This window comes from Cyrtonyx montezumae, unplaced genomic scaffold (genome assembly GCF_038088225.1).
Source record: "Cyrtonyx montezumae isolate F1298 unplaced genomic scaffold, pur_monq_1.0 scaffold_6, whole genome shotgun sequence".
In the NCBI taxonomy this organism is placed as follows: domain Eukaryota; kingdom Metazoa; phylum Chordata; class Aves; order Galliformes; family Odontophoridae; genus Cyrtonyx; species Cyrtonyx montezumae.
In genome coordinates, this window is record NW_027072067.1 from 10495007 (window position 1) to 10519719 (window position 24713).

The following is a 24713-nucleotide window of genomic DNA, read 5'->3' on the forward strand; positions in this document are numbered from 1 at the left end:
TACACCAAAGGGACACTGAAGAAAGAAACGGAAGGACAGTGCTGCCTTATCTGTTAAACTTTTCCATTGGTTGGGGCTCGCTTCCTTCCAAGAGGAATCTGGGGGTGGGTTTGGCTGCTGTGTGTGCTCCTGGTCAGGTTCCTTCCACGTTTCCTGTGCCAGGGTTTGCTCAGAGCCCTTCCCACAGGCCCAGGGCACCCTCTGACCTTCAGGCTGTATGTTTCACACAGTCCTGAATCTGCAGCACCATCACTTTACAGACACATTTCATTTACAGAAATGAAAGATGTACTTCTCGGACTTGGCACCAATTGCCATGCCGATGTGACAGCCCGTGTCTGGTTAGTGACACACACAAGTGACAGCACTGGGGTGGTTAGCCTTAGCTCAGCCGGTAGTGGGAATTGAAGATGCTGGAGCCAATGTGCATAACTCAGAGAGCACCTTCTAGCTCTGGGGCCGGGCAGAATGCTGTGCTTATGCCCTGCAGAGCTGTGTGGCCGTGACTTCACAGGACCATGTCCACCAGCAGCCAGGGTGAGGTGGTGGGACCAAGCGTGCATCTCCCTGCGTCCTCAAATTTGATAAGGCAAGGGGAGCCCCGGTGTTACCCAGCACAGATGTAAACTATGCACGCATACACCACCTGTGCAGACAAAGATCTGGGTGCTAGGTGCTGGCCCTGCATGGACAGGGAGGAGTGAGGGGTCAGCGGGTGCTGCGCGTGGGGGGGTAGGTGTGTCGGCTTATATAATGCCTGTGCTTATATAATTACTGCTTTGTTAAGCGGTTGTGGCTGGGAGGGGCATCCTGCTGCCACTGAAAACTGAGAGCAGTTATTTTCCAAGCAGAACAAAGTCTTGTTGCTAATTAGCTGCCCTGATAGTGGCTGCAGGGGGTGGCTGAGCCTCAGCTCCCTAAGAGCCACGTCCGTGCTGCGGGGTGGACTGCCTGATGTGTGCCAAGCCCTGGGAGGGCTCATGTGGCTCTTGTGGGTGTTCCGTCAGCTAGGGCTGCAGGAAGCGGGCCTGGGCTTCCCCCTTGCTTTCCCCTACACCTTCCTTTAGAGGGGTTTAATCGCGGTCCTGCTTCCAGCCGAGGCTACTGGGGTGTTCTTTACCACTGCCTCCACATGAGGTATGCTTTGCAGGCACCTCCTTGCAAGACATCCACTCAACAGCTGCACCAGTAACATACAGAGAGAATATTCTGCAAATGCTCCATTTATGCTCTGCTTCATCTGAGTACGGGACAAGCCAGCACATTCCACTGCCAACCTTCAAGACTGCTGTGCTGGAGCTGAACCCCAGTATTGCTTCCACACCCCCTGTGCTCAGCGTAGGGAGAGCAGCAGATTGACCAGAGCATCGTGCAGTCAGTGCCAGTGCTCTGCAGAGCCACTGCTTTAGCCTTTGGCTCTGTTGTAGTTCAGTGTGTCAGCAACTGCAGCTGGAGCTGTGCAATTAGGCTTCCTTGTGCCATCGTCCAGTGCTCCTCCCATCCTTGCTCTGACAGCTCAGTGCTGGCTGTAGTAGTATGAGCCAGTACTAGCTGGTCTCTGATTGCCCATGAACTGCAGGAAACAGTATGTAACTGCTCTGTGCTCTTTGTGCAAGACAGGAGAGAGTTCGCATAGCAGAAGCAGGCTGCTCTCTGCACACGTCCCAGTCCTTAGGGCAGGAAGTAATGCCTGGACTCAGCAAAGCAGTGCTAGTTAGTACCCTGTGCATCCCTAGAGAAATGACTTTAAAAATAAACAAGGGGCTGTTTTCAGCAGTACGCTGTCCCTGGAGCTCTGCTGGCAGAGGACTGCCTTTCCAGGAGGGCTGAGCCTAGCTGGCTTTGTTAGGGAGCAGTGTGGCACAAAGGAGCAACCAGTTTCCTCAGCGTGGAGTGAGCTGAGGCAGCTCCTGTACCTTCCTGTGCAGCAGCCTCATGTGGGGACCCTCAGGTCTGATTCTCAGTGCCATTTCCTGCAAGTTTTTGACTGCTTCCATACCTGTGGGGATTTATTTGTGGGTGCTTAGATGCTTGGCCTCACTAAGGCCACTGGCACTGTTTGTCGCACACCTTGGTACCAGGAGAAGACTTATGTCAGTTACAGAAATCTCATGGCCCCCCTAAAACAAGGTCCTTGATGCTTCTGGACCCTTGCATAACAATATTGGTGCCCTGTGAAATCTGAAGTGCTGGAGAATATTTTGCTGGCTGCATGCCATGCTGTTTTGTGAGAATAAACACTGAGAACATTATGCAAGAAGGAGTTGGTGAGCTGAGTTCTTTAGGCTTAGGTGCAATAGGAAATGCCCTGCGGTGGGACAGATCTCTTACTGTTATGTATCATGAGTCACAGTGTTCAGGGGCAGCTCTGACAGTCATCCCACCCAGGGAGCAGATGCACAGAGCTGTCACAACTCCATTCCTTACAGACTTCTCAGCGGTGCTGGCTGGGTGTCAGCAGAGGAGCCAGACGTGTCCCCTGCTCTGTGTGCAGCTGGGGGTGGTGGGTGCTGCCGCTCAGTGAGCCAGGAACGTCGGCAGCCCCAGCCTGCAGCACGAACCAGAGCCGTGACCGGGTCTGTGGGTTGTGATGGTGCAGTGCCCAGCTCCTTGCAGATGTCTGCCCAAAGAGCAGGGCATGGCCTGGCTGCTGCAGAGCTGCAGTCACCCCAAAGGAGCAGCTGGGTGCACTGTTGCAGTGATGCCATCACTGCTACCCTCAGGAACCCCCAGCACAGAGCTGCTTCCCATATGCGTTGCTTTTACACCTCACTGTGGCTCTGTCCTTGCGTAGGTCCTGGCTGTGGGCAGTTACACCATGTGCACCATCAGGAGCCAACACAGACCAGCAACAGAACAACTGCTCACAGCTGCAGCCCATCAGATGGGAGCTATGGCATGGCTAGAGGAGGAAGCAGGGTGCTTCCCCTGCCCAACCAGTGGGACTTTGTGCCCCTTCTGCCTTGCCAAGTCCCCTGGGCAGGGTGAGATGGCAGCAGTGTAACCATGGCAGTGTTTGTCTCCAGATAGTCACTGCTTTAATGACTCATCCCCAAGAATGCGATCACGTGTGCAGCCTCCCTGCTTCCCTTTGCCCTATTTCATCCAATCTTTTGATCTAGTTATATAACCTTGGGTCCAGAGGGCTAGGGGGAATGAAGCAGTGCTGATGAGTTGGCAGGTAATGTGACTGAAGTGTCTTCAGCTAGGATAGCAGAGCCAGTGTCTGGGCATCCTGGAAAACTGAGTTTGCTCCCAGACCTTGGCTGTAGCAGAACTACCACTGTGGTAGCAGCAAACCTCTTTGCCTTTAGTGCTCACTTGTGACATTTTCTCCATTCATCACACAAGCTGTGGCTGCCTGCTTATCTAGCACATATAGAATTTGCTGGCACTGCCATTCCCATGGATGCTGAGCTGCTCGTGCTAGTTTTGGCCTGTTGTGGTGGCTGCTGGCACGGGGCGGGGTCCCTGGAACATCAGGAGAGATCTTCCCAAGGCACATCAGGTCCTTCTCACCTCAGTTTTAAGAGGCAACACCGGTGGTAAGATTAATTTAAAAAGACATTTTAAACCAGGAGCTGTAGAGGTGCCTCTACTGAAGCATCCTTTGCTCCGGCTCTGGCTCTGTGAGAAGGGATGCTCTATGTCTCCAGATACCAAGGCATCACAAGATGATGCTCAGTGGTTCAGTGTTACTTCTTCTGCTGCATTTTTCTGTGCTGATGTCTTCTTTCTTTCAAAGTTCTGTCCAAGTGCTGTTGCAGTGCAGTCATATTAGCTCGTACACATGCTGTGAGCAAGAAAGCTGACTGAGATGAAGTTCGGGGTATCTCTATCTGACACGAGAGGACAGGGTGCTTCAAAGAAGCTAGTACAAGGCTTGTCAAAAACAGTTTACTTCAAGGGAAGCTTTCAAACAGAAACACTTCCATTCTGTGCTCTGCAGGCTCCATCACTGGCAGCCTGTTAAAGAGCCAAATGACATGGTACATGGTGTCATTCTGTATAGTGCTTTAAGACTGAAGTCAGCCACTAATGCAAGCATGAAAACAGAAGAAGGCAGGGGAAAAAGAGCAAATGTAGTCTATAAATCAGAAAGAGGATTCTCACTCTGTGGTTTTTCAAAAAAGCTTGCAAGAAGGCAGCATTTAAATTATGAGAGTGGAGTCTGGTGATAAAAGCACTGAGCTTTCTGATGGGCCATGACCCAGTGTTTGAAGCAGATAGCACTGTGTTCTCTTAGCTTGGAAGATGGTTATACAGATGTCACATAAATGGAAATTTCTGTCCCAACTAAACTCTGTGAAACAAAGAAGAGATTCAAGTTGCTTTCTTTTCCTTATTTTAATGGGAGCTCTTCTGATCCATGTAGGAAAACAGGCCCTTGGGTCAGCAAGTGCTCTGTATGAGCTGAAATAATCCTGTCCTATTTTTTGTAAGGACACTTAAGGGCTGTACTGAGTAGGATAGTCACAGCTTTTACTGGAAACAGACCTTCTGGAATAAAACTTCTGAACACTCTGAGTGGCACTGTTAGGAAAGACCCCAAATTTGACAAAATTGGGTTGCCATACAGCTGAAATCCTGGTGGATACTCTTGTAAAAACCAACTGACAGTCTGGCACAGCTGTTCTCATGTCGTTACCTCCTTGTCTCTGCAGACCAACCCCAGGAAGCTGTGTTCAGCAGTGACCATGTTGAGCACGAAGAGGATGGAGAATGGCAGCACTCTACTTCAACTACCTCATCGCAGAGTGAGCGGGCAGAGCGACTCTTGCAGAACCAGCACAAGAGCCTGGCCTCTGAGGACACCAAAAAGAAGAGGGCTCAGAAACCGTCTCACATGCGGAGAAACATAAGGTAAGCATCAACAGGACAAGAAGAGGTAGAGTCCTGTATATTACCTTGTGGGTAAAGAGGGAGTCTGTGGACTTTTCTTCTATGCTACAATTTGCCACTGTTGGCAAAGCAGATGGCTTTTCTTTTCAAAAACCTTTAGATTTCAGCAGTGGGAGTAGTGTGTTTTCAGTCTGGAGTGCTGCATATGGGTGCAGATTTATTTGGTATTTCAGAAGAATGACTATCTGGTGGTGGAATAGATTGCAAAAATCAGCTATTGCCTGCTATTTGTTTAGATGCTTAATTGAAAAAATAGCACCATCTATAAGTAAATATCCAGTTTCAGATGTGTACATGTGATTTTTGCTGATGAGGATGTGTTGCAGACAGCCTAAAATACAGTCCTTCTCTCTGTCCTGGAACGCTCTTGCTGCAACTGGTGACTGAAATGATGGAAATCCATTTCTCCTGAATTTTATAAAGTAGTACCTGATTGTGTAAGTCACCACATGCATTCTGAGGCAGACTGTGAGCTGGTAATTCACTCTTAAATTTTGTTCAGAGGAATCACAGTAGAGCAGGGACTCCTGTAGTAACAAGTGGCTCTTTTGCCTGTACAGCGCTGGTGGTCTTGGGCATGTGTTTCAGTTTGTGCAGGTGGAGCTCCTTGAAGCTGAAGGAGTGAGCATTGAGTAGGCCTTGGAGCCTGACTTAGGACAGAGGAACTGTCCCTGCAGTGCAGGGCTGGCTGCCCACAGGCAGCTGGATTTTGCCACTGTTTGGACTGTACCTCTCCTGGCAAAAGAGCCTTCATTTCCAGGGCTGCAAATCAAAAACTGAAAGTGGAACTGAAAAGAGGGAAAGAGACTTTCAGAATTATGGCAGTTACATGGAAAAATAACTTGGAACATTGGTCTTAAAGCCCTGAGAGGTCCTACTTCCTGGAAATACCAAAACAGATGAAAATCAGGATGTTGACTTTTTGTGGGGGAATTGATGCCGTTTTTCCTCATACATTTTTGCATGACTTCATGCCTTTTCTATTTATAGAATGGCAGTAAGAAACATTCTTTCAGATAGAGCTGGTCTCTGGTAACCTAGCTTCTTACCCACTCACATTTTTCCTCCTTTTGTTACTTTGCTTTGGTCAAACTTCTGTCTATCCTTGAGTAATAGTAGTGTTGTCTGCAGCTGGAAAGGACAGTCTTGAAAAAGCTGTAGCACTGTCTGTAACTTTTGGCTGTGATGTTTGCAGTCACTGTAGCTGACACACGACTTGGAGACTGTTAGTCTGTTAAGCCAGCTGGACAGCTACTCAGTATTTTGGAAGAAATTGAGTGTAACTGAGCTGTTTCTCTGTTTGCTTGTGTGTTCAGAAAGCTATTGCGTGAGGACCAACTAGAGGCCGTGACAAAGGCAGCCCAGCAGGAAGAGTTGGAGAGAAGGAAGCGGCTAGAGCAGCAAAGGAAGGATTACCCAGCCACTATCCCAACCGTGTCCCCCGAGTTTCTTCCTGGTAAGCAGTGGGAGATGCCACCTGAAGCAAGAGTTTTAAGGGTAGGAGTTTGCTTCCACTTCTGAGCTAGTTCTGATGCAAGATGCTGTGGCTGCACGGTGGAAGGTGCCAGAAAACTTTTGCTGAAGATATTTTGACCAGTTAACTGTGTGTAAGCAGGATACTGGAGTAGGTCTCTTGTTTTTCCAACTGCTATGGAAATGTAAACAAACTGACTTGACATAAAAGCTGTGTCCTTGGTCCAGGTCATGTTTGTTCTGTGAGTAGTCTGGTAATGCACATATCTGGTACTGGGACAGCAGAACAATACACTGGGTGTACGTTCATGTAGCCATGTCCTCTCTTCTGTGTTTCAACAAGCAGCAGAATAGTAGGCAGTATAAATGGTAAAGTATCCTCTTTTTGAAATGGGAGTGACCTCATTTACTGGCAAATAACCCCATATCAGGATGCAGTTCAGCAGTATGTCATCTTGCACCATCTTCTAACCTGGTTCATTTAAGTAATTTTATAGCACAGCCTCTCAGACTGCTGAGCCAGCAAGTGTGTCAAGGGACTGGGAGTTCTTGGGTTGGCTTTATCTCTTGAGAAAACCTATAATGTGTCTAAAGTTCAATAGTTTAAAATGTTTTACATAAAAAAAAAAGAGCAAAAAAAAAAGAGAACAGGAGATTAAAACACTTTAACTGGTGAGGGGTTGCAGCCCCAGATTAATGTGGTTGCTTACTGAGTCACTGAAGCAGTTCTTATCTGGCCCTGGTGAGCTTGCCTCTCTCCCCACATGGGAATACTTAAACATACAAACAAATGGTTTAGATCATCAAAAGTTGTTTCTGATATGTAGGATATAGTTATTACAGCATCTCTTCTAACAGAGGACAGTTATCATGCCTTCAGCAGTTGGTACTTCTCTGCTGGATGAAAAATAGAATTGGAATGAAGAAAAATGAAATGCTTTTTTTTCTGAGACAAAAAAAAAAAAAGGGGGGGGGGGGAAGGGGAAAGGGGGAGACTTCAGAATGTGTGTGGTCAGTGTGCCCCAGCCAGGGCATGCAGCGAAGAGGATGCCATCAGCAATGGGTTATTGTTTAGTCATATTGAGAATGAAGGCAACTGTGACCCAGGAAGCTGAGTCATAGCAGTATTTTAGACAGTGAGAGTCTGTTATGGAAAATTCCAGGGCTAAGTTACTGGAACAAAAATGGAAGGAAATACTGTCTGGTTTCTGAGCAGTTTTGTCTCCTTCCCCGTTATTATGAATTACTTATTGTCATCTTTGTAGAGGACATCATTTTCAGAGCAGCAGAGGCTACCCAGCTCCCCCCTCAGGTCCTTGCTGAGGAAGTGATCTGCCTAGACAGTACCAGCAGTGGCAGTGAAGATGATACTAAAGGAAAAAATAGCATTAAAGATGGTAAGTAACCAACAATCTCACCCTTGTCTTCTCACAGCAATGCCATTTATTCAGCTACGAACCTCCCGTGTTCCTCTAGTCAGATGTTCCAGTAGGGAATTACTTTGGATTTTTGTAGGTCTGTTGATTTCCAAATATACAGCCAGTTTTTGCCTTTGAGTCCTAAATTGACACTTCTAGCCTGGCCCATCAGGCACTCTTGCAAGTTTGTATTTATTTCTGCTTTATAAATGCACTTCATTTTGTTCAGTACTCTGCTGAAGAATGCTTACGTGAGATGTGGCATCATCTGTATCTGAGTATTCAAGTCTACAACTGAAAGCAGTTGTTGTATCCCTTGTCCCAAAAGGATCTAGCCTGATTGCTTTGTATCACCCAGGACTTCTGCCTGATCTTTTTGGCAGTCATTAGACAGTGTATCAACTGTGTATCAGTCTGGATTTAGGAGTTAGAGGACACATGAAGGAGAATGTAAAATGCATGCAGAAATTACCTCATAGTCAGCATGGCACAGCTCAAATGAATGTTCTCAGAAACAATGGGAGATTTAGGGAAACCTCAGTTTTTATATGTAGCCCGAGGGGCCTCCTATAGGCCTGTGTCTTGCTGCTTGCTCAGAGTAGGTCACTGGGCCAGGGCAGCATTGCAGAACGTGGTGACCTTATTTTTCCCATAAGAGTTTTTTTCCATGCATGATTAACAGTGTCGTCACATTAACCTTTGCCCTTATTCTCTCCTGTTCCGTTTACAGAAGTGATTGAGCTGAGTTCAGGAGAGGATGATGCCCTCCAAATTGTGGACAGCAGTGACTCTGGTAACGAAGGGGAGGAAGACGGCAGCGAAGAGTGCAGCGGCTCTCATGTGAATGATGCCTTAAATCAGTCAGATGCTCTGGGGCAAGTCATTGTGAACATCAACCATCCACCAAATGAGGAAGACATTTTCCTGGCTCCCCAGCTTGCACATGCAGTAAAACCTCATCAGGTAGGCTCTGTTAAGCTTGGAAGTGCAAGAAATTCAGCCAGACTGCTCTGTAATTGCAGTTGAACTTCTTTGGTGAGATCTGTGACCAGACTGGTTGCAGTGGTCACAGCTGTGGACAGTCAGATGATGAGGAGAAGCTAAAAGTTGGCCTGGGCTGTGTTTAACTTTGTCTGCTGTTGTAATTTGATAACAAACTACCTTTACTTTTATTTCAAGGGCCTGTGCTCTTATTCATAGTATTGTAGAATTGCCAAGATTGGAAAAGTCCTCCAAGATCATTTAGTTCAACCGTCCACCTATCATCAATAAAATTCAATAAGAAGATAAACAAATTAAAACATTTGTCTTGATTCTGACTGTACTTGTCATGAAATTTCTTCAGCTCTCAAAGGCAAAATATTTTACAAAGATTAGAGTTCGTTGTGATGACATAGTTGTTTCTTATCTAGGTGCCCTGGTGATGGATGGTGTAGTGATACCTGGAACAGACAAGAGTGTTTTCTTTGCCTATTTAGATGAACTTTTTTTGTTTGTTTGTTTGTTTTTAATAAAATTGTATTTATAAACAAAAAACTCTGTCCCAGTTCAGTTTTTCTACTTTTTTTCTCTAGATTGGTGGGATCCGATTCCTGTATGACAACTTGGTCGAGTCCTTGGAGAGATTTAAAACCAGCAGTGGGTTTGGGTGTATTTTAGCACATAGCATGGGTCTGGGCAAGACCATACAGGTCATCTCTTTCTTGGATGTACTTTTTCGGCACACGGAGGCAAAGACTGTTCTTGCCATTGTACCTGTAAGTAGCCCTTGCAGAGAGCTTAATGATCCCCTTCCTTGCTCTGCTTCTCTCTTTGTGTACAGATCGATTGGTGTCCCTTCTCACATCATGCTCTGCTGTCATACTCTTGCTGCTCTTCTCTCCATTTTGTTTCCCATGTTCCTGACTGCATGTTTTAGTCTGCTGCTCCTGTCTGGCACAGCTGGGGGACATTCCATGCTCTCATCTCTACTGTTAAAATCCTGAGCAACTCAATTGGGTTTTCAGTCCTTCCGTGGCTAACTTTTTCAGGTGAATACGCTCCAGAACTGGCTAGCAGAATTCAACATGTGGCTCCCAGCACCTGAAAACCTTCCTGCCGATTATAACTCCAAAGAAGTCCAGCCCCGCACCTTCAAAGTCCACATCCTGAATGATGAACACAAGTATGTGCCAATATAAGTCCTTTTCAAATGTCAAACTATCTTGAGTAACTGTTACAAGAATCACTGTTGCAGACAGCTATGTTTGGGCTAATTCTGTGCTGGCAACTCCCGGATCCTTCCCACTCTGCTTTTTTTATTTTTTATTGTTTTGTGTGTAATGCTGTTTTGAAGGGAGGGTTTTGGTAACTGGGAGAGATTTACAGTATCTTTTGTGCAACATTTGTGTCATGCACTTCCTTCTCACTCTACTTACTCATGTTTCTATTCTTCCTTCTGTACTGAGATCAGAAACTCAGTTGCAGAGATAAGAGCTACTTCTGTGGAGAGGAACAGAAATGCTGTGATTTGTTTCTGGCTGTACTTATCTAGCCCTGTCAGGGTCCTGGGACACATGAGACATGTGCCCCTTTTACCATGCATCTCTTGTATTTTAAATGTTTGGGTTTTTGCCCTGAGAATTTTCACACACCTAAGGATTCTTCTACCCAGCACTGAGACACGCTGTGAATTGTGTAGTCCTTGAGGGATTCTGGCAATTGATGCAAAGAATCCTTTCCCAGAAAAGGAGCAACTGTACTTACAGCCTGCTGTGGAGTGTTTTTTTGCCCTGTGGATCTCTGCTTCTTACTGAGGCATTTGTCTTGCATGTATCAGGACAGTGTAGCGATCTTGGGAACTCTCAGCTCGATACCTGTGTTCATACACTCACATGTTTTGGTCCTCACCTCCTGAGCAGAACGTGCTTTGAAGCTGCTGGTACTTCTCCAGCCATGTATTTACTATTGGATGAGGTTCTGTGGGCTCTGGGGATGCTGGGTGAGGACAGTGCCTTTATGTGAATCAATTCTGAGCTGGGTAGCAAGGAAGGGATCAGGGAAAGTTATGGAACAGATGATATTGAGGGAGATCACACGACACGTGCATGGCAATAAAGGGATCAGACCCAGCCAGCACGGGTTCACCAGGGGCAGGTCGTGCTTGTCCAACCTCATCTCCTTCTATGACTGGGTGACCAGACAGGTAGATGAGGGAAAGGCTGTTGATGTAGTCTACCTGGACTTCAGCAAGGCCTTTGACACGGTCTCCCACAGTATTCTCTTAAGGAAACTGGCAGCCCGTGGTGTGGACAGGTTCACTCTTCTCTGGGTGGAGAACTGGCTGGAGGGCCGTGCCCAGAGGGTAGTGGTTAATGGAGTTAAGTCCAGCTGGCGTCCTGTTACGAGTGGTGTCCCCCAAGGGTCAGTTTTGGGGCCCATCTTGTTTAATATCTTTATTGATGACCTAGACGAGGGAATTGAGTGTACCCTCAGTAAGTTTGCAGATGACACAAAGCTGGGAGGATGTGTCAAACTGCCTGAGGGTAGGGAGGCCCTTCAGAGGGATTTGGATAGGCTGAACAGCTGGGCTGAGCAAAATGGGATGAGGTTCAGTAAGACCAAGTGCCGGGTCCTGCACTTTGGCCACAATAACCCCATGCAATGCTATAGGCTTGGGGCAGAATGGCTTGAAGAATGTAAAGAGGAAAAGGACCTGGGGGTGTTGGTTGATGCTCGGCTCAACATGAGCCGGCAGTGTGCCCAGGTGGCTAAGAAGGCCAACAGCATCCTGGCCTGTATTAGAAATAGTGTAGCCAGCAGGAGCAGGGAGGTGATCATCCCCCTGTACTCAGCTCTGGTACGGCCGCACCTCGAGTACTGTGTTCAGTTTTGGGCCCCTCACTACAAGAAGGACATTGAGGCCCTGGAGCGTGTTCAGAGAAGGGCAACAAAACTGGTGAGGGGCCTGGAGCACAAGTCTTATGAGGAGCGGCTGAGGGAGCTGGGATTGTTCAGTCTGGAGAAGAGGAGGCTCAGAGGAGACCTTATTGCACTCTACCACTTCCTGAAGGGGGGTTGTGGTGAGGAGGGGGTAGGCCTCTTCTCCCTGATAAGTAATGACAGGACGAGAGGGAATGGCCACAAGTTGCGCCAGGGAAGATTTAGATTAGACCTCCGGAAGCATTTCTTTTCTGAAAGAGTGGTCAGGCACTGGAATGGCCTGCCTAGGGAGGTGGTTGAGGCACCATCCCTAGCGCTGTTCAAGAAGCGTTTAGATGTGGTGCTAAAGGACTTAATTTAGTAGTTGGGTAGAGATAGTGATAGGAGGATGGTTGGACTAGATGATCTTATAGGTCCTTTCCAACCTTATGAACTTATGAACTTATGAACTTATGGATAATAGAAGGACACTAGCATTGGAAGAGACAAAAAGGGATACACATAAATAGAGTCACAACCATGTACATTAGCATCTGATTCTGCAAATGGCTTTTGCAGAGACCCTATTCTTAACAGCTCTTTTAGAAGGATGCTGTCAAGTTTGAGATGCTTTTGTATATGGCAGGGTTCTGTAGCCCAGTTCCTGGAAGAATTTTTCAATCTCAGCCCATGACCTGTGGCCTTTTTTCTTTTCCTATATACCAGATCATCACTTTAACAAAATAAATAAATAAGTGAATAAAACACCGACTACAACAAAAAAAGAAACACTGCTACAGCAACTTCTTTGTATTCCTCTGTCTGGTTTGTTGCTAGAAAGTTCTTTAATTATGTGAACAAATCTGATTCCTCAGCAAACTCCAGTACAGTAGTTAATGCTAAAACTGGAGGGAATGCTTACAGCTTATTTTGTTTTTTTCTTTGTTGGTTTGTTTTATAGGACAACAGCTGCACGTGCAAAGGTGGTGAATGACTGGGTGATAGAGGGCGGTGTGCTGCTGATGGGATATGAGATGTACCGTCTCCTTTCTCTGAAGAAGTCCTTTGCCACTGGAAGGAAGAAGAAAACAAAGAAACAAACTGGCCCTGTCATCATTGACTTGGATGAGGAAGACCGGCAGCAAGAGCTTCTGAAAGGTGGGAAGCCAGTTGTCGGGAGAGTATGTGTTCCTGTTTGTCCAGCTGGCTACCAGCTCTGGCAGCACAAGGAAACAACCTATAAATTGCTTATTTCTGGGAGCTAATAGAGTGAATAATAGCCAGTCCTAGCCACTGGTGATAGTTACTTTGTTCCATGCAGGCAGGCAAGTCAGGATGCTGTTGTCACAGTGGATGTATTTGTGATGACCTGCTTCCTGCCTGTAATCCAAGGGCTGTTAGGTCTCTTTGCTACATTTGGCTCAAAGCCACACCCCTCAGTATCAGAGCAAGTCTAGAATGGGGTGCTCTCTTCTAACATCCCTGATACAATCAAGCCTTGCTGGGGAAGATTGCATCTTTGGGGACTGAGCATTGTTCAGCTCTAGGTGAGCGTCTTGTTCCTTGCAGTGGCTGCAAGTAAGAGTGGAAGAGAGTACCCTGAACTTGGAGATGTCTTAGTGTGAACTTTGCCAGTTGTATGTGATCCAAGACACCCAGCTTGATGTTTGTGCAGAAATCCAGGGCCAGCCATGTTTAGTTGTGACCGCATCATGCTTAGTGGGAGCTAGTTTTACTTCCTGAGTCATCCTTGTTCCGTGCCACCCATGAATACCACTTTTAGTCTGTCAGACCTACCCCTCCTTTTCCTTTTGTGAAGTCAGTGACTGTGTAAAGCCAGAACTTTGTCTTGCTTATCTTTGACTAACACTTAATGTTCCTTGTCCTCAGGGATTGAGAAAGCTTTGTCTCGCCCTGGCCCGGATGTGGTTATTTGTGACGAGGGGCACCGCATCAAGAACTGTCATGCCAGTACCTCGCAGGCCCTGAAGAACATCCGCTCCCGGCGGCGGGTGGTGCTGACTGGCTACCCGCTGCAGAACAACCTCATTGAGTATTGGTGCATGGTAGACTTTGTCCGACCTGACTTCCTAGGCTCACGGCAGGAATTCAGCAACATGTTTGAACGCCCCATCCTGAATGGGCAGTGCATTGACAGCACCCCTCAAGATGTGCGTCTCATGAGGTATCGCAGCCATGTCCTGCATAGCCTGCTGGAGGGCTTTGTGCAGCGGTGAGTCCATGGACAGCTGCTGGCAGTCTAGTCCATGCAGCCAGCTCCTTCACCTCGAGTCAGCCTGCTTGACTGCTGAGCTTATGCAGTACAACTCATTGTGCTGTCTTCTTGGGCTTCAGTTCAAAACAATTTCCTTACCTGTTACTGTGGGAGGACCGTAAGCATACAGAGAAAGTTACAGATGTTCTTAGATAGACAGCACTGTATTTCTCTCAGAACCTCTGTCAACTGCAGGGTGGTTTTTAGGGCTCTGTTTTGCCTTAGGGTGGAAGTAAAGTTAGTTTGTGTTGGTACTGAACACACCTTTAGCAGAGAACAGCACATCTAACTTTACAGATTGACTTCGGGTTTATTTTGACATCTTAATAGTTAATTTGGATGTGACATCCTTTATATAAGGATCTGAAAGTGTTTCATGATCAGTCATTTACAGAAAAGTGATGCTGCCTCTGCCACCCTGGAGACAGATTAGCTTTGTTTCTTGTTCAAGGGTTCTGAGGTGCTGGATCAGTGGTTTGGATGGAGTGTCCTAGCCATTGGCAGAGCTAAAAAGAAACCTTAGATCTTAATTCTGTCTTTAACTGCCAAGGAAAAAACAAGACTTTCATTGCTCTCCTAACACTGTGACCTGTGCTGAAAGATTGTAATATTTGAGATCTCTGTAATTGTGCTTGCTGTAGTATTTGGCTGCGGGGAGAGTATCTCATGAGTGTCATGCATTAGAGAAGCATGCAGCCAGGTGGGCAGGAAGTCAAGATCATACCCTGCAGGCAGCCACAGAGATAGCAGATTGGGAAATTCCCTTCCCTCTACTTATCTCTCTTTCTTTATTGCCTCCACAGGCGGGGGCACAATGTGCTGAAAGTTCAGCTCCCCTCTAAGGAAGAACATGTCATTTTGGTACGTCTGTCAAAGATCCAGCGGGCCCTTTATACAGAGTTCATGAACCGGTTCCGAGATGCGGGCAACAGTGGCTGGCTGGGACTGAACCCACTCAAAGCTTTCTGTGTCTGCTGTAAGGTAAGTTTTGACAGGAATAAAAAAAAAAAGAAATTATATATATATGTAAGGGAAATGCAAGAATATGGGTCAAAACAGGAGACAGAATTGTGGTTGTGCAAGTCCATCCTTTCTTCACAGAGTTCTTTGCAGTGAACCAGAAAAATGGTTATCCTCACTTACAGACCTGGCACACAGGAATGTTAAACATCATGTTCAAATCTGTGGAAGAAACCTGCAGCTATTAGCTGAACAAGTGCTGGGCTTATACCATGGCTAGTTACCTGCTACAGCACAAACAGCTTCCTCTGTGCTTATGTTGTGTGAGAGTCAGAATGGCATGCTGTTTTGTTCTGAGGAAAAAAAACTGGCAGCTCTACAGTCAGGAGAGTCTTGGTTAAGACAGCTTGTACCTTGTGTCATGGCAGAATCTTGATTTCTATTTTCACTGCAACGCAGCCAGTCTGGCTTTCTCTTCAGTGCCTTACAGTTCCACATTGGAATAGTGATGAGATTGTCAGATGATTAATTTTTGCCTTTGAATAGCAGTGGCAGCTTTCAGTTCCCAAACATTTACAGGTAGTAGTCCAGCACTGACTTAACCATTGTCTTTTCTTACCCCTTCAGATCTGGAACCATCCAGATGTGTTGTATGAAGCTCTGCAAAAGGAGAATTTAGCAAACGAGCAGGACCTGGATGTGGATGACCTTGGCACAGCAAGCACTAATTCCCGCTGCCAACCTCAAGGAGTTAAAGTCAAAACAGAGAGTAATGCTTTGGCATCACCAGTTGGAGAAGCCACCAACAGCAAGTTCCTCCAGAGTGTTGGCTTCAACCCCTTTCAGGAGAGAGCAAATCAGGTTGTTACTTACGAGTGGGTGAGTACCACTGCTGGAAGACTCTACATTTGGCAGGTTGCAGTACATGTAGACCAGACACTTACTCTTAAAAGCTGTACCTGTTTTCATCAGGGCAATTTTTCTGAAGCAGAGCAAAGAAAAGACTCTCTTGCTTGAAAGCTAGGCATTTATCATCCATTTTCTCTGCCACGGAGCATCTTGATTAGCATGTGTGCATGGCACTGGGTGGGAATTTTGTGGCACTTGTGTGACTGCAGTGCAGGCACCACTCTTAAAGCCACTGTTTTCATCTGACCAAAAAGGCTATGGACTTGGTTATTCTAAAGAGATGTCAGGCTGAAATTTAGCCCAGACAAGATGGTGGTAAATCCAGTGGGATGTGGAGGAGAGATCTAGTGATAGAGCAGAATCACGAGAGTTTAGGAAGATTCTCCTTCATCCATCCTCCAAGAAGTTTGTCGTTTGGAGCTTCTGGAATGGGAGGCAGCAGCAGTAGTTGTCACCTGGACTGGCTGGATGAATATGTCCTCTCTGAAATTGTTTATGTAGTTCAACAATCTGTACGTAAGGTGAGATAAACAGGGAATCAGCATCTCCATTTGTAATAGTCTCCTGTTTCTTAATAGGCCAAAGACATCTTGTGTGATTACCAGACAGGAGTCCTGGAAAACTCACCCAAAATGGTGTTACTGTTCCACCTGATTGAGGAGAGTGTGAAGCTTGGAGACAAGATCTTGGTCTTCAGGTAAGTGAAGTATCAATGGCTGATGCTACAGTCACTGAATGCTCAAGTTGTTGAGCACAACAACTTTGTTGCATTAGCTCTTTTTTTTTTTCCTTCACGTACTTTATGCTTCTGCCAATGTATAGTTTATGAGCAAGGGTGGGCTGCAACAGGCAGGGCTTGGCACCACCAATGCTAGGGTCATTGGGGAAGAGTACTGATATTCCACTTCTGCTGCTGGTTTTTTCTCCTGAACACAGTCCTTTGTTTTACAGCCAGAGCCTTTCCACTTTGTCTGTCATTGAAGAATTTTTGGCAAAGAGACCAATGCCAAGTCCTCCAGGCTCAGATGGAGGAGTTCACAACTGGGTCCGAAACATCAGTTATTACAGTAGGTGCAACCAAACCTCCTTTCTTTTGGTGTGACACTGTTTGATCTTTTGTGATAGACTTTCAGGAATTAGTCCTTCACCACCATCCTGTAGTATTCCCTGTCTCTGCAAATGCTCTTCTGAAGCCATCTTCTGATGAAGTCTTTTTCAGACCATTCTTGGGAATTTGCTTGGGAATACAGCGTCAGTTCAATTACTTGCTGATAGTTCTTCTTTTAGACATCTTAGTCACAGATGTCTAACATTGTAAACATCTCACTCAGACATTGGTGATTTTTAAAAACGGAAAATAGAAATTTTGTTTCCTGATTGGCTGTTTTCTAGATCTTGCTTCCCAGTACGGAATTACTTTGGAGTTATTTCACTATCTTGGGGCTGTGAATTCCCCCTTCTCTCTTTACCAGCTTTAAATCTTGTTCTGGCATGAGTTGTTACTTTGTGTGGCTAATTCACAGGCCAGGGCTGAGAGGAACGTTGGATATGGCGTTCCTGACTTTTGCAGAGCTGCTAGAAGTAAACTGCTGCACAGGAGCAGAGACCTAACAACCCCTCTGCACTCCTTTAGACCAGTGTTCTCTGTGTTCTGACCCAGTCAATGAGGTTTTGCCAAAGGCTCTCACAGTTCCCTTTCTCTTGGTTCCTTGAGCTTCCAGCCCATGTGAGGATGTTTTTCCTGCTGCTCTTTCTTGCCTAATACAGAGCCTCAATGTGCTAGGTGTGTTGTAGCACTCCCAGTCTTGGCCTTGCCGAAATTGGTCAACCTTTCAGTTGAACAAAGCCCGGACTGGCTGGCTGCATTGCACCTGCCTGGCTGGGCAAATCAGAGGTATAGAGTGATCCAGTTGAGGTCCAGGAGTTCATGACTCAAGGAAGGCATAGAATTGGTTATAAACCAGAGCCAAAGCTGTGTGGTTGGAGACAAAGTTTGTTCTGTTGGGATTCCCCCATATATATATATAGAGCTTTTAAATGAGTCTTTAATTTCCTTCTCAGGACTGGATGGCAGCACCTCTGCCTCAGAAAGGGAACGACTGATTAACCAGTTCAATGATCCCAGTAATACTTCTGTTTGGCTCTTCCTTTTGTCCACACGGTAAGCTGACTGGAGCAGAAGGATGTGGTGGAGGACTTGCATTGCTCCTCTGTATGCATGTGGGTTTTCAGTTCTCAGCTTCCTTTGTAACCTGCTCTCAAGAATTTATGGGACAATAGTACTGTCTCCTTCTGAATTTCCTAGAGGTGTACAGTTTTAGCCCTAGTCCTCTGCAAACTGTTAATAGCAATCTTGGAAGGCAGATAGAGTGTTGAAGTTGCCTGTAAAACTGTAGGGAAATTTCCATGGACACACTGTGGCTGTGATGGCTGTCCCTGCTTAGAAACTTTTTGGCCAAGGCTGCAATTGGAAATGTTGCCTTTCATTTCCAGTGCTGGCTGTTTGGGTGTCAACCTCATTGGTGCAAACAGAGTGGTGGTGTTCGATGCTTCTTGGAACCCATGTCACGACGCCCAGGCAGTGTGCAGGGTGTACCGCTATGGGCAGAAGAAACCATGCCACATTTACAGACTGGTGTCTGATTACACCCTGGAGAAGAAGATCTACGACCGTCAGATCTCCAAGCAGGGCATGTCAGGTAGGCACGGACACTGTTCTTGGCTGCTCCTCCTTTTGGCTCCTCCTTTTGGCTCCTCCATGTCTCGTTTCTATGTTTTCATAACTTTAAAATAAAAAGGTTGAAAACCAAACAGCCAAAGAAGTTGGCAGAAGGATGTTATTATAGGGCAAAGTTTAATGATTGAGTCAACAGTGACGTGAGACCCTGCAAAAAATCAAGGCAGAGCAGTGAGAGCTGTAGAGCCAGCGTCCTGCAGCAGGCAGTGCCATTTACGTTCCTCACTACTTTCTTGGGTGTACAAGAGACTGGGAACTTGAGGGGTGATGATCCTGCCTCCCCACATGCCTCTGGGCATTGCTTGTTTAAACTGGGCATTATTTTCTAAGTAGCTCTGCACCTCCATTTCTCCAGCAGCAAGAGAGCAAAAAATAGCAAAATAAAAGTACATACTGATATTTCTGACTGATAGAAATTACTTAGGAGCCAAGAATAATTCATTCCCGTTCTAAACTGCCCCCATACCAAAAGTTTTTCTTGTGCTGGTTTGTGCCAGCTATTGAGCTGATCTTGTAGTGTATGCAGCTGAGGGCTGGGGTGACCCTAAGAGAGTTCTGCTGCCTGTGTTCTGCTTTGTCTCAACACTCTGCTTGACAGGCAGCAGCCCAGTGTGGTGAGCTCAATGTGCTGCCTTGCCCTCAAGGTGGAGTCTCCTGGTAGTTGGCCTGGCTCCCAGGATAGTCCTGGATATGGGTGTTTTCTCCATCTACTCCCTTTGCCCCACATGCAGGAGGAAATGTCCAAGCAAAACTTTCAGGCTCTTGCAAGGAAGGGACCGTGGCTGCTTTTCTCAGCTTTCAACACAAGAGTTCAGTGAATTTCAGCAACTGTTTGAGCCTTTTTGGTGGCACTTATGGGGGGGCCAAGTACTGATACTGCCACCTGTACATCCCTGACCTTGTCTGTTTTCAGATTTAGGATGTGGAGGTCACCATTTGTATTTAGCTTCATGTTCCTGTATACCTGCATTGCACTGCTGTGCAATTTAGAGGATAAGACATTTGTCAGTCTGACTTGGTCAGACAGGCTCATCTCCCAACACGATGCCTTATCATTTACAGAAGGCTTCTGAGGAACACTCAAGTTGCAAAGAGGGAGCTCTGTTAGGACCAGAGTGTAGAAAGGGAAGCAGTGTCCATCTCTTTCCTTTTCAGCTTACACTATATTCTCCCTCTTCCAGATCGAGTGGTGGATGATCTGAACCCAGTGCTGAACTTTACCCGACGGGAGGTGGAGAACCTGCTGCATTTTGTAGAAGAGGAATCTGACCTTGCTCAGCTCTCCCTCAATCCAAGCAAGATGAAGGAGTCAGTTCTACAATTAGCCTGTCTCAAGTATCCTCACCTCATCACCAAGGTATAAGACCAACCTGCTTCTTTTCTAGTACAGCATAAGAGGGGGTCTGCAGGAGTCTGTCTGTGTGATGGGGACATGGTGGCAAGAAGAACATGTTGATGTGCTGGTGGGAATAGGTAAAAATTCTTCCACAGAGAGTCCCAAGAAACTTGCCCTTCTATGCAATATCTTCTACAAGTTTTGAGCCACCTCTGTCCTGGACAGGTTTGGGGGCAGGTGACAGGGCAAGGACACCTCTTATTTCAACCAGGAAGGAGGTAGTGGCATGTCCTGACTTGCTCTCAGCTCTCTTCTTGGGGTGATTTTAAAACAGTGCAGGGGAAAGCCAGCACTTGGCTCTGTTGGGGAGAGCTCCACTGGTAGGGTGGTGCTGCAGGGTGGACCTGTGGGCAGGCGTTGGGCTCTGGTGGTTGTGGAATGTCACAGCAGGCTCTGTGCTTGCACTCTTAACTTTGCTTGGCAGACGTGATTGCTTAGCTGACTCTGTCGCCCTTCAGGCTGTGCCTTGGTCACTTCTGCAGCATGTCCCTGGATACACCGTGCTCTGACCAGCTCTGCCTCCACTCCCCTCTTCCCTCTCACTGGGGTGGGGACAGGGTGGCTGCCACACGGGGTATGTTGGTTCCCTCTTGCGGTGAGTTGGTGACAAAACCTCTGTGCTGTGGGGCTGCAGGAGCCTTTTCAACACGAGTCACTGCTGATTGACCGGAAGGAGCACAAGCTGACCAAGGCAGAGAAGAAAGCAGCCAAGAAGAGCTATGAGGAGGAAAAGCGAGCGTCCGTCCCCTACACTCGGCCATCCTACGCACAGTATTACCCAGCCAGTGACCAGAGTCTGACGAGCATCCCTGCCTTCAGCCAGAGGAACTGGTAAGTGTCTGCATCTTTCCCTTCTTCCTATGTTGTAGATGAGAAATGAAGGCACACAGGACATTTAGCCCTGTCGGTGAGGACTGTGCACTTTCCTCTCTCACTAGGCGACCAGCCCTCAAAGGCGAGGACAAGCCAGTGGCAAGTGTCCGCCCAGTTCAATCCACTCCCATTCCTATGATGCCTCGGCATGTCCCCTTGGGCAGTGCAGGATCAACTTCAAGTTCCAACCCTGCAGTCAACTTCCCCATCAACTATCTACAGCGAGCTGGTGTCCTTGTGCAAAAGATTGTCACAACCACAGGTGAGTTGCTGATGCTCACAGGGAGTTGAGTTGTGATGACCACAGTGAGTTGAGGAGCAAGGTAAACTGCTGATGCCCACGTGGGCTGTGGGTAAACAAACATCAGAGCAACTGGCACCACCACTCTGCATTTGAGTAGTTCCCCGGTATGTGGAGGACTTCGTCTGCAGTGTCTAAGGGGTGCATGGTTGGTGGTTTACTGGGAGTGAACTCCGTGGGAGACCAGTGAATACTCTTCCAGACAGTAGTCAACAGCTGTTTTGGCTGAGACAGGGGTCATGCTGTGCCAGAGCAGCAGGGCTTTGCTTCCCTGGAGCCTGTGCTGCCTCCTGCACTGCTCAGAAATATACCTGGGGCTTGCTTCTAGCACAGCACAGAGAGGAGACAATTGCATTGCAAGCAGAGGGGTTAATTCCCCTCTCCCAGCCGTGGCTGGCATGTGGTTTCACAGGCACTGTTTGTTTCTTCCTCCACTCCTAGATATTGTGATTCCGGGTACAAACACATCCACTGATGTACAGGCGAGAATCAGTGCTGGAGAGAGCATCCACATCATCCGAGGGACGAAAGGTAAGTCCCTCTGTCTTGTTAAGGTTTATGAATGGGGACTTGGCCAATGCTAATTAGCAAAGAAAAGGATGTAAAGCATCAGTCAGGCCCTTGAGAGGAAGGAAATAAGGAGAGGAGATCTGGACTTTACGGAGGCTGTGTTGCAGCCCTTGCTGTGCTTTTGCAAGCTGACCCTTTCAGGACTATTGCAACTATGAATGCTTCTGCCTCTGGGAGGAGCTGTTGGTCTTTGTTGCCGAGCGTCTCATTCTCACAACACCCACCGCGTGTACTGGGATGGCCACTTTTCCCCAATGTTCTCAGAGCAAACTTAGCACCCTGAGCACGAGGTTCCACATTTCCCACTGGCAGCTTGTTGGGAGTGGGTGAGCTCCAACCCAGGAACACTGAAGAGGAGCTGAGGAGCGAGGAAGAGGCCAGAAGCCCCCTGCTGATCAACCTGCTTGTCCTGCGGGCCTGGCCTTCTGCAGCACTGCTGTCGTGCTCCTGGCCAGGCAACCTCGCTGATCAACGGTTGGGGTCCTCAGCTGAAACCAGGAGCTGTGAATGAAGCTATTGTCCCTCTGTTCCAGGGACGTACATCCGGACCAGTGATGGGCGGATTTTTGCTATCCGGACCACTGGGAAGCCAAAGGGCAATGAGGACCGTCGGTCAGCTGCCTCCGGTAGGACTTGTGGGCGCCCTGTGGGGCTTGCTCATCTGCTGCCAAGCCTGAGTGTCTGGGGTGTGCCGTTCCCTGGCTGCTTTGCATTCAGAGCTCACCCCATGCCCTCCCCACGATATCCTCCCCTTTTCTACCTCTCAGCTCCCAGCTTTCTCTCCAAGGTTGTCTTTCTCACCTACTCCACCTCCTCGTTTGCAGGCTCCCAGAGCTCTTCGCTGGAGTCCGCAAGCAACGGCAGACACAGTGCCTCATCCCCGCAGCTCCCCAGCGCGGAGGAGCTCACTCGGCCCATATCCCCCGACAGCCCCGAAATCATCAGCGAGCTGCAGCAGTACGCAGAGGCGGCGGCGGCCCGGGAGTCCCGGCACAGCTCCCCTAGCACCACCACAGCACAAGGCCACCCATCCCGTACAGACAGCACGCCTGGAGGAGCAGCTCGAGGAGCGGAGCAGCGTGCGGGGATTCGCTGCGTGGCTGCCTCCGTGTCTTCAGCCCTGCCAGCCCCCAGCCAGCACGTCGATGCCCACTCGGTGTTGGACTTGCGGGGCAACAAGCGCAAGTCGAGCTCGCCGTCGACTCCGGAGGAGCAGGCCCGCAGGCAGCAGAAGAAGCGCCAGCTGCCATCATCCGTGCAGCCATACGAACACGGGTTCCCTGTCTCCGGTGGGTTCGCCATGCCTCCTGTCTCTTTAAACCACAACCTAACCCATCCATTTGCCTCCCAGCCAGGAAACTCCTTGTACATGGGCACTGGCTCCTCTTACTACCAGCTGCCCAATTTACTCCCAGACCCTCATCTGGTGTTCCCTGTGACTACTGACCCTCTGCTGACAGCCGGCACCGCCAGCTCTTCTGCTGCTACCTCAGCCACCGCCAGCGTCCCCTCGTTCATGCTAAACCCTTCTCTGACAGGGGTGCTGCCCAGTTACTCGCTTCCCTTCACGCAGTCCCTCCTGCCCGAGCCCAGGATGTTCGCTCCTTTCCCAGCCCCCGTCCTGCCTAGCAGCCTTCCCAGGAGCGTGGCATCTGCCTACCCTGGCTACATGTCCCCTCACTCGGGCTACCCGGCCGGGGGCTTCCTTCGGTCCCAGGTGCCTCAGTTTGAACCCCAGGAGGTCCCAGAGGTGGGATGCAGCTCTAATGACGAGGACAAAGACGACGATGTTATAGAGATCACAGGGAAATAACGGGCCTGGCTCCCGCTTGGTCTCGGCTCCGCCGGGAGGCGAAAGTTGCAGGACCTCTGTGGGTGTCAGGATTTCCCCCCCTGGGCCATGGCAGTGGGGTGGAGAAGGATGTGAAGAGTATGGCGTGGGGTTTGTTTTCTTCTTTTCATTCTGTTCTGTTGTTTTTTTAGCTGTTGAGGATCTGAACTGTACTGAGGGCTGGGAGATGGGTGGGGGCGTAGGGTGGACCTGAAGGCCAGGGGAGCACGAGCCAGGGCCGGAGGGAAGCGACGATGCAAACCATAGGAGTGCCTCCCTCCCTCCCACGCCCGTCTGTCTGTCTGTTTCTGTTCTGTCTTGTCTGAAGGGGGAGGCTCGGTGCCCGTCGCTGCCCTTCTCAGCCCGGAGGCGCGGTGCTGGTGGGCTTGCTCCCTCTCACACGAACTGCCTTATCCGTGAGCTTCCCTCCCCCCCGGGAGGTGGGGGCCAGGGGGCGGCTCCAGCAGAGGTCGGGGGTGAAGCGTTTTTACTGGGGAGGGAGTGGGGGGGGTAGGGGACACTTTATGTTGTGCGTGTTGTAGGGGGAGGGATTGATGTATAAAAAAAAAAAAAAAAAAAAAAAAGGAAAAAAAAAAACCAACCCAACACGAAATGCACCCCCAAAACAATCTGTCACCTTTTTAAATTCACTAGAAAGCAGCGTCAGGGCTCCGGGCCCTTCTGGGGCTGCTGACACAGGGAGGTCCGTCCCGCGTCCTGCCGGGGCAGTGGCTGCTGCATGGCTGCTGCAGGGGGTCCCGGTGCCCCCACCCCTGCAGACCCAGGGCTCGGTGGCTCTGTGAGTGGAGCCGCTTTCCCCCCCCCCCGCCCCGGACAAAATCTCTACCTTAATTTATTACATGAAGGCATCGTATTTATTGCTCGGGGAACTCTTTCTTTCTATTTTTAAGTTAATTTCCGTATGAACGCAAAGAAGCACGAAGCGCTGGCCTCTGTCGCGGACGCTTGTCGGGCTGTCTGGTAGAGCAGGTTGGCCACGGCCTCATAGCTTCGTTGTGTCCCATGGGGGGCTGTGAGCAGCTGGGGGGGGGGCACGGGGCGCTCTGGTGCTCCGAGGACAGGAGGAGGAGCTGCTGTGCTCCTTCGCAGCGGGGAGACTGCGGGGCTGGGTGGATGAGGGGCAGCTGCTCAGGGCTGGGGTGAGCCC

At 48.5% G+C, this 24713-nt stretch overlaps 1 protein-coding gene across 2 annotated transcripts in view; it reads left to right on the forward strand.

The window, feature by feature from the left end:
- Positions 1-24713, forward strand: part of RAD54L2 (RAD54 like 2) — a 38544-nt gene that overhangs the window by 12532 nt on the left and 1299 nt on the right. Inside the window, exons 2-21 of one of the 2 annotated variants that reach the window (XM_065749632.1) lie at positions 4665-4863; positions 6219-6358; positions 7641-7772; positions 8524-8756; positions 9368-9550; positions 9824-9957; positions 12655-12851; positions 13584-13926; positions 14772-14949; positions 15556-15807; positions 16416-16534; positions 16789-16904; positions 17899-17998; positions 18331-18536; positions 19756-19931; positions 20605-20801; positions 20909-21105; positions 21586-21675; positions 22248-22340; positions 22539-23003. In XM_065749632.1, coding sequence (XP_065605704.1) covers positions 4665-4863; positions 6219-6358; positions 7641-7772; positions 8524-8756; positions 9368-9550; positions 9824-9957; positions 12655-12851; positions 13584-13926; positions 14772-14949; positions 15556-15807; positions 16416-16534; positions 16789-16904; positions 17899-17998; positions 18331-18536; positions 19756-19931; positions 20605-20801; positions 20909-21105; positions 21586-21675; positions 22248-22340; positions 22539-23003 — 3750 coding nt within the window. Of the gene's footprint in view, positions 1-4664; positions 4864-6218; positions 6359-7640; positions 7773-8523; positions 8757-9367; positions 9551-9823; positions 9958-12654; positions 12852-13583; positions 13927-14771; positions 14950-15555; positions 15808-16415; positions 16535-16788; positions 16905-17898; positions 17999-18330; positions 18537-19755; positions 19932-20604; positions 20802-20908; positions 21106-21585; positions 21676-22247; positions 22341-22538; positions 24015-24713 lie in introns of both variants that reach the window. The other variant, XM_065749631.1, reaches the window with a different exon arrangement.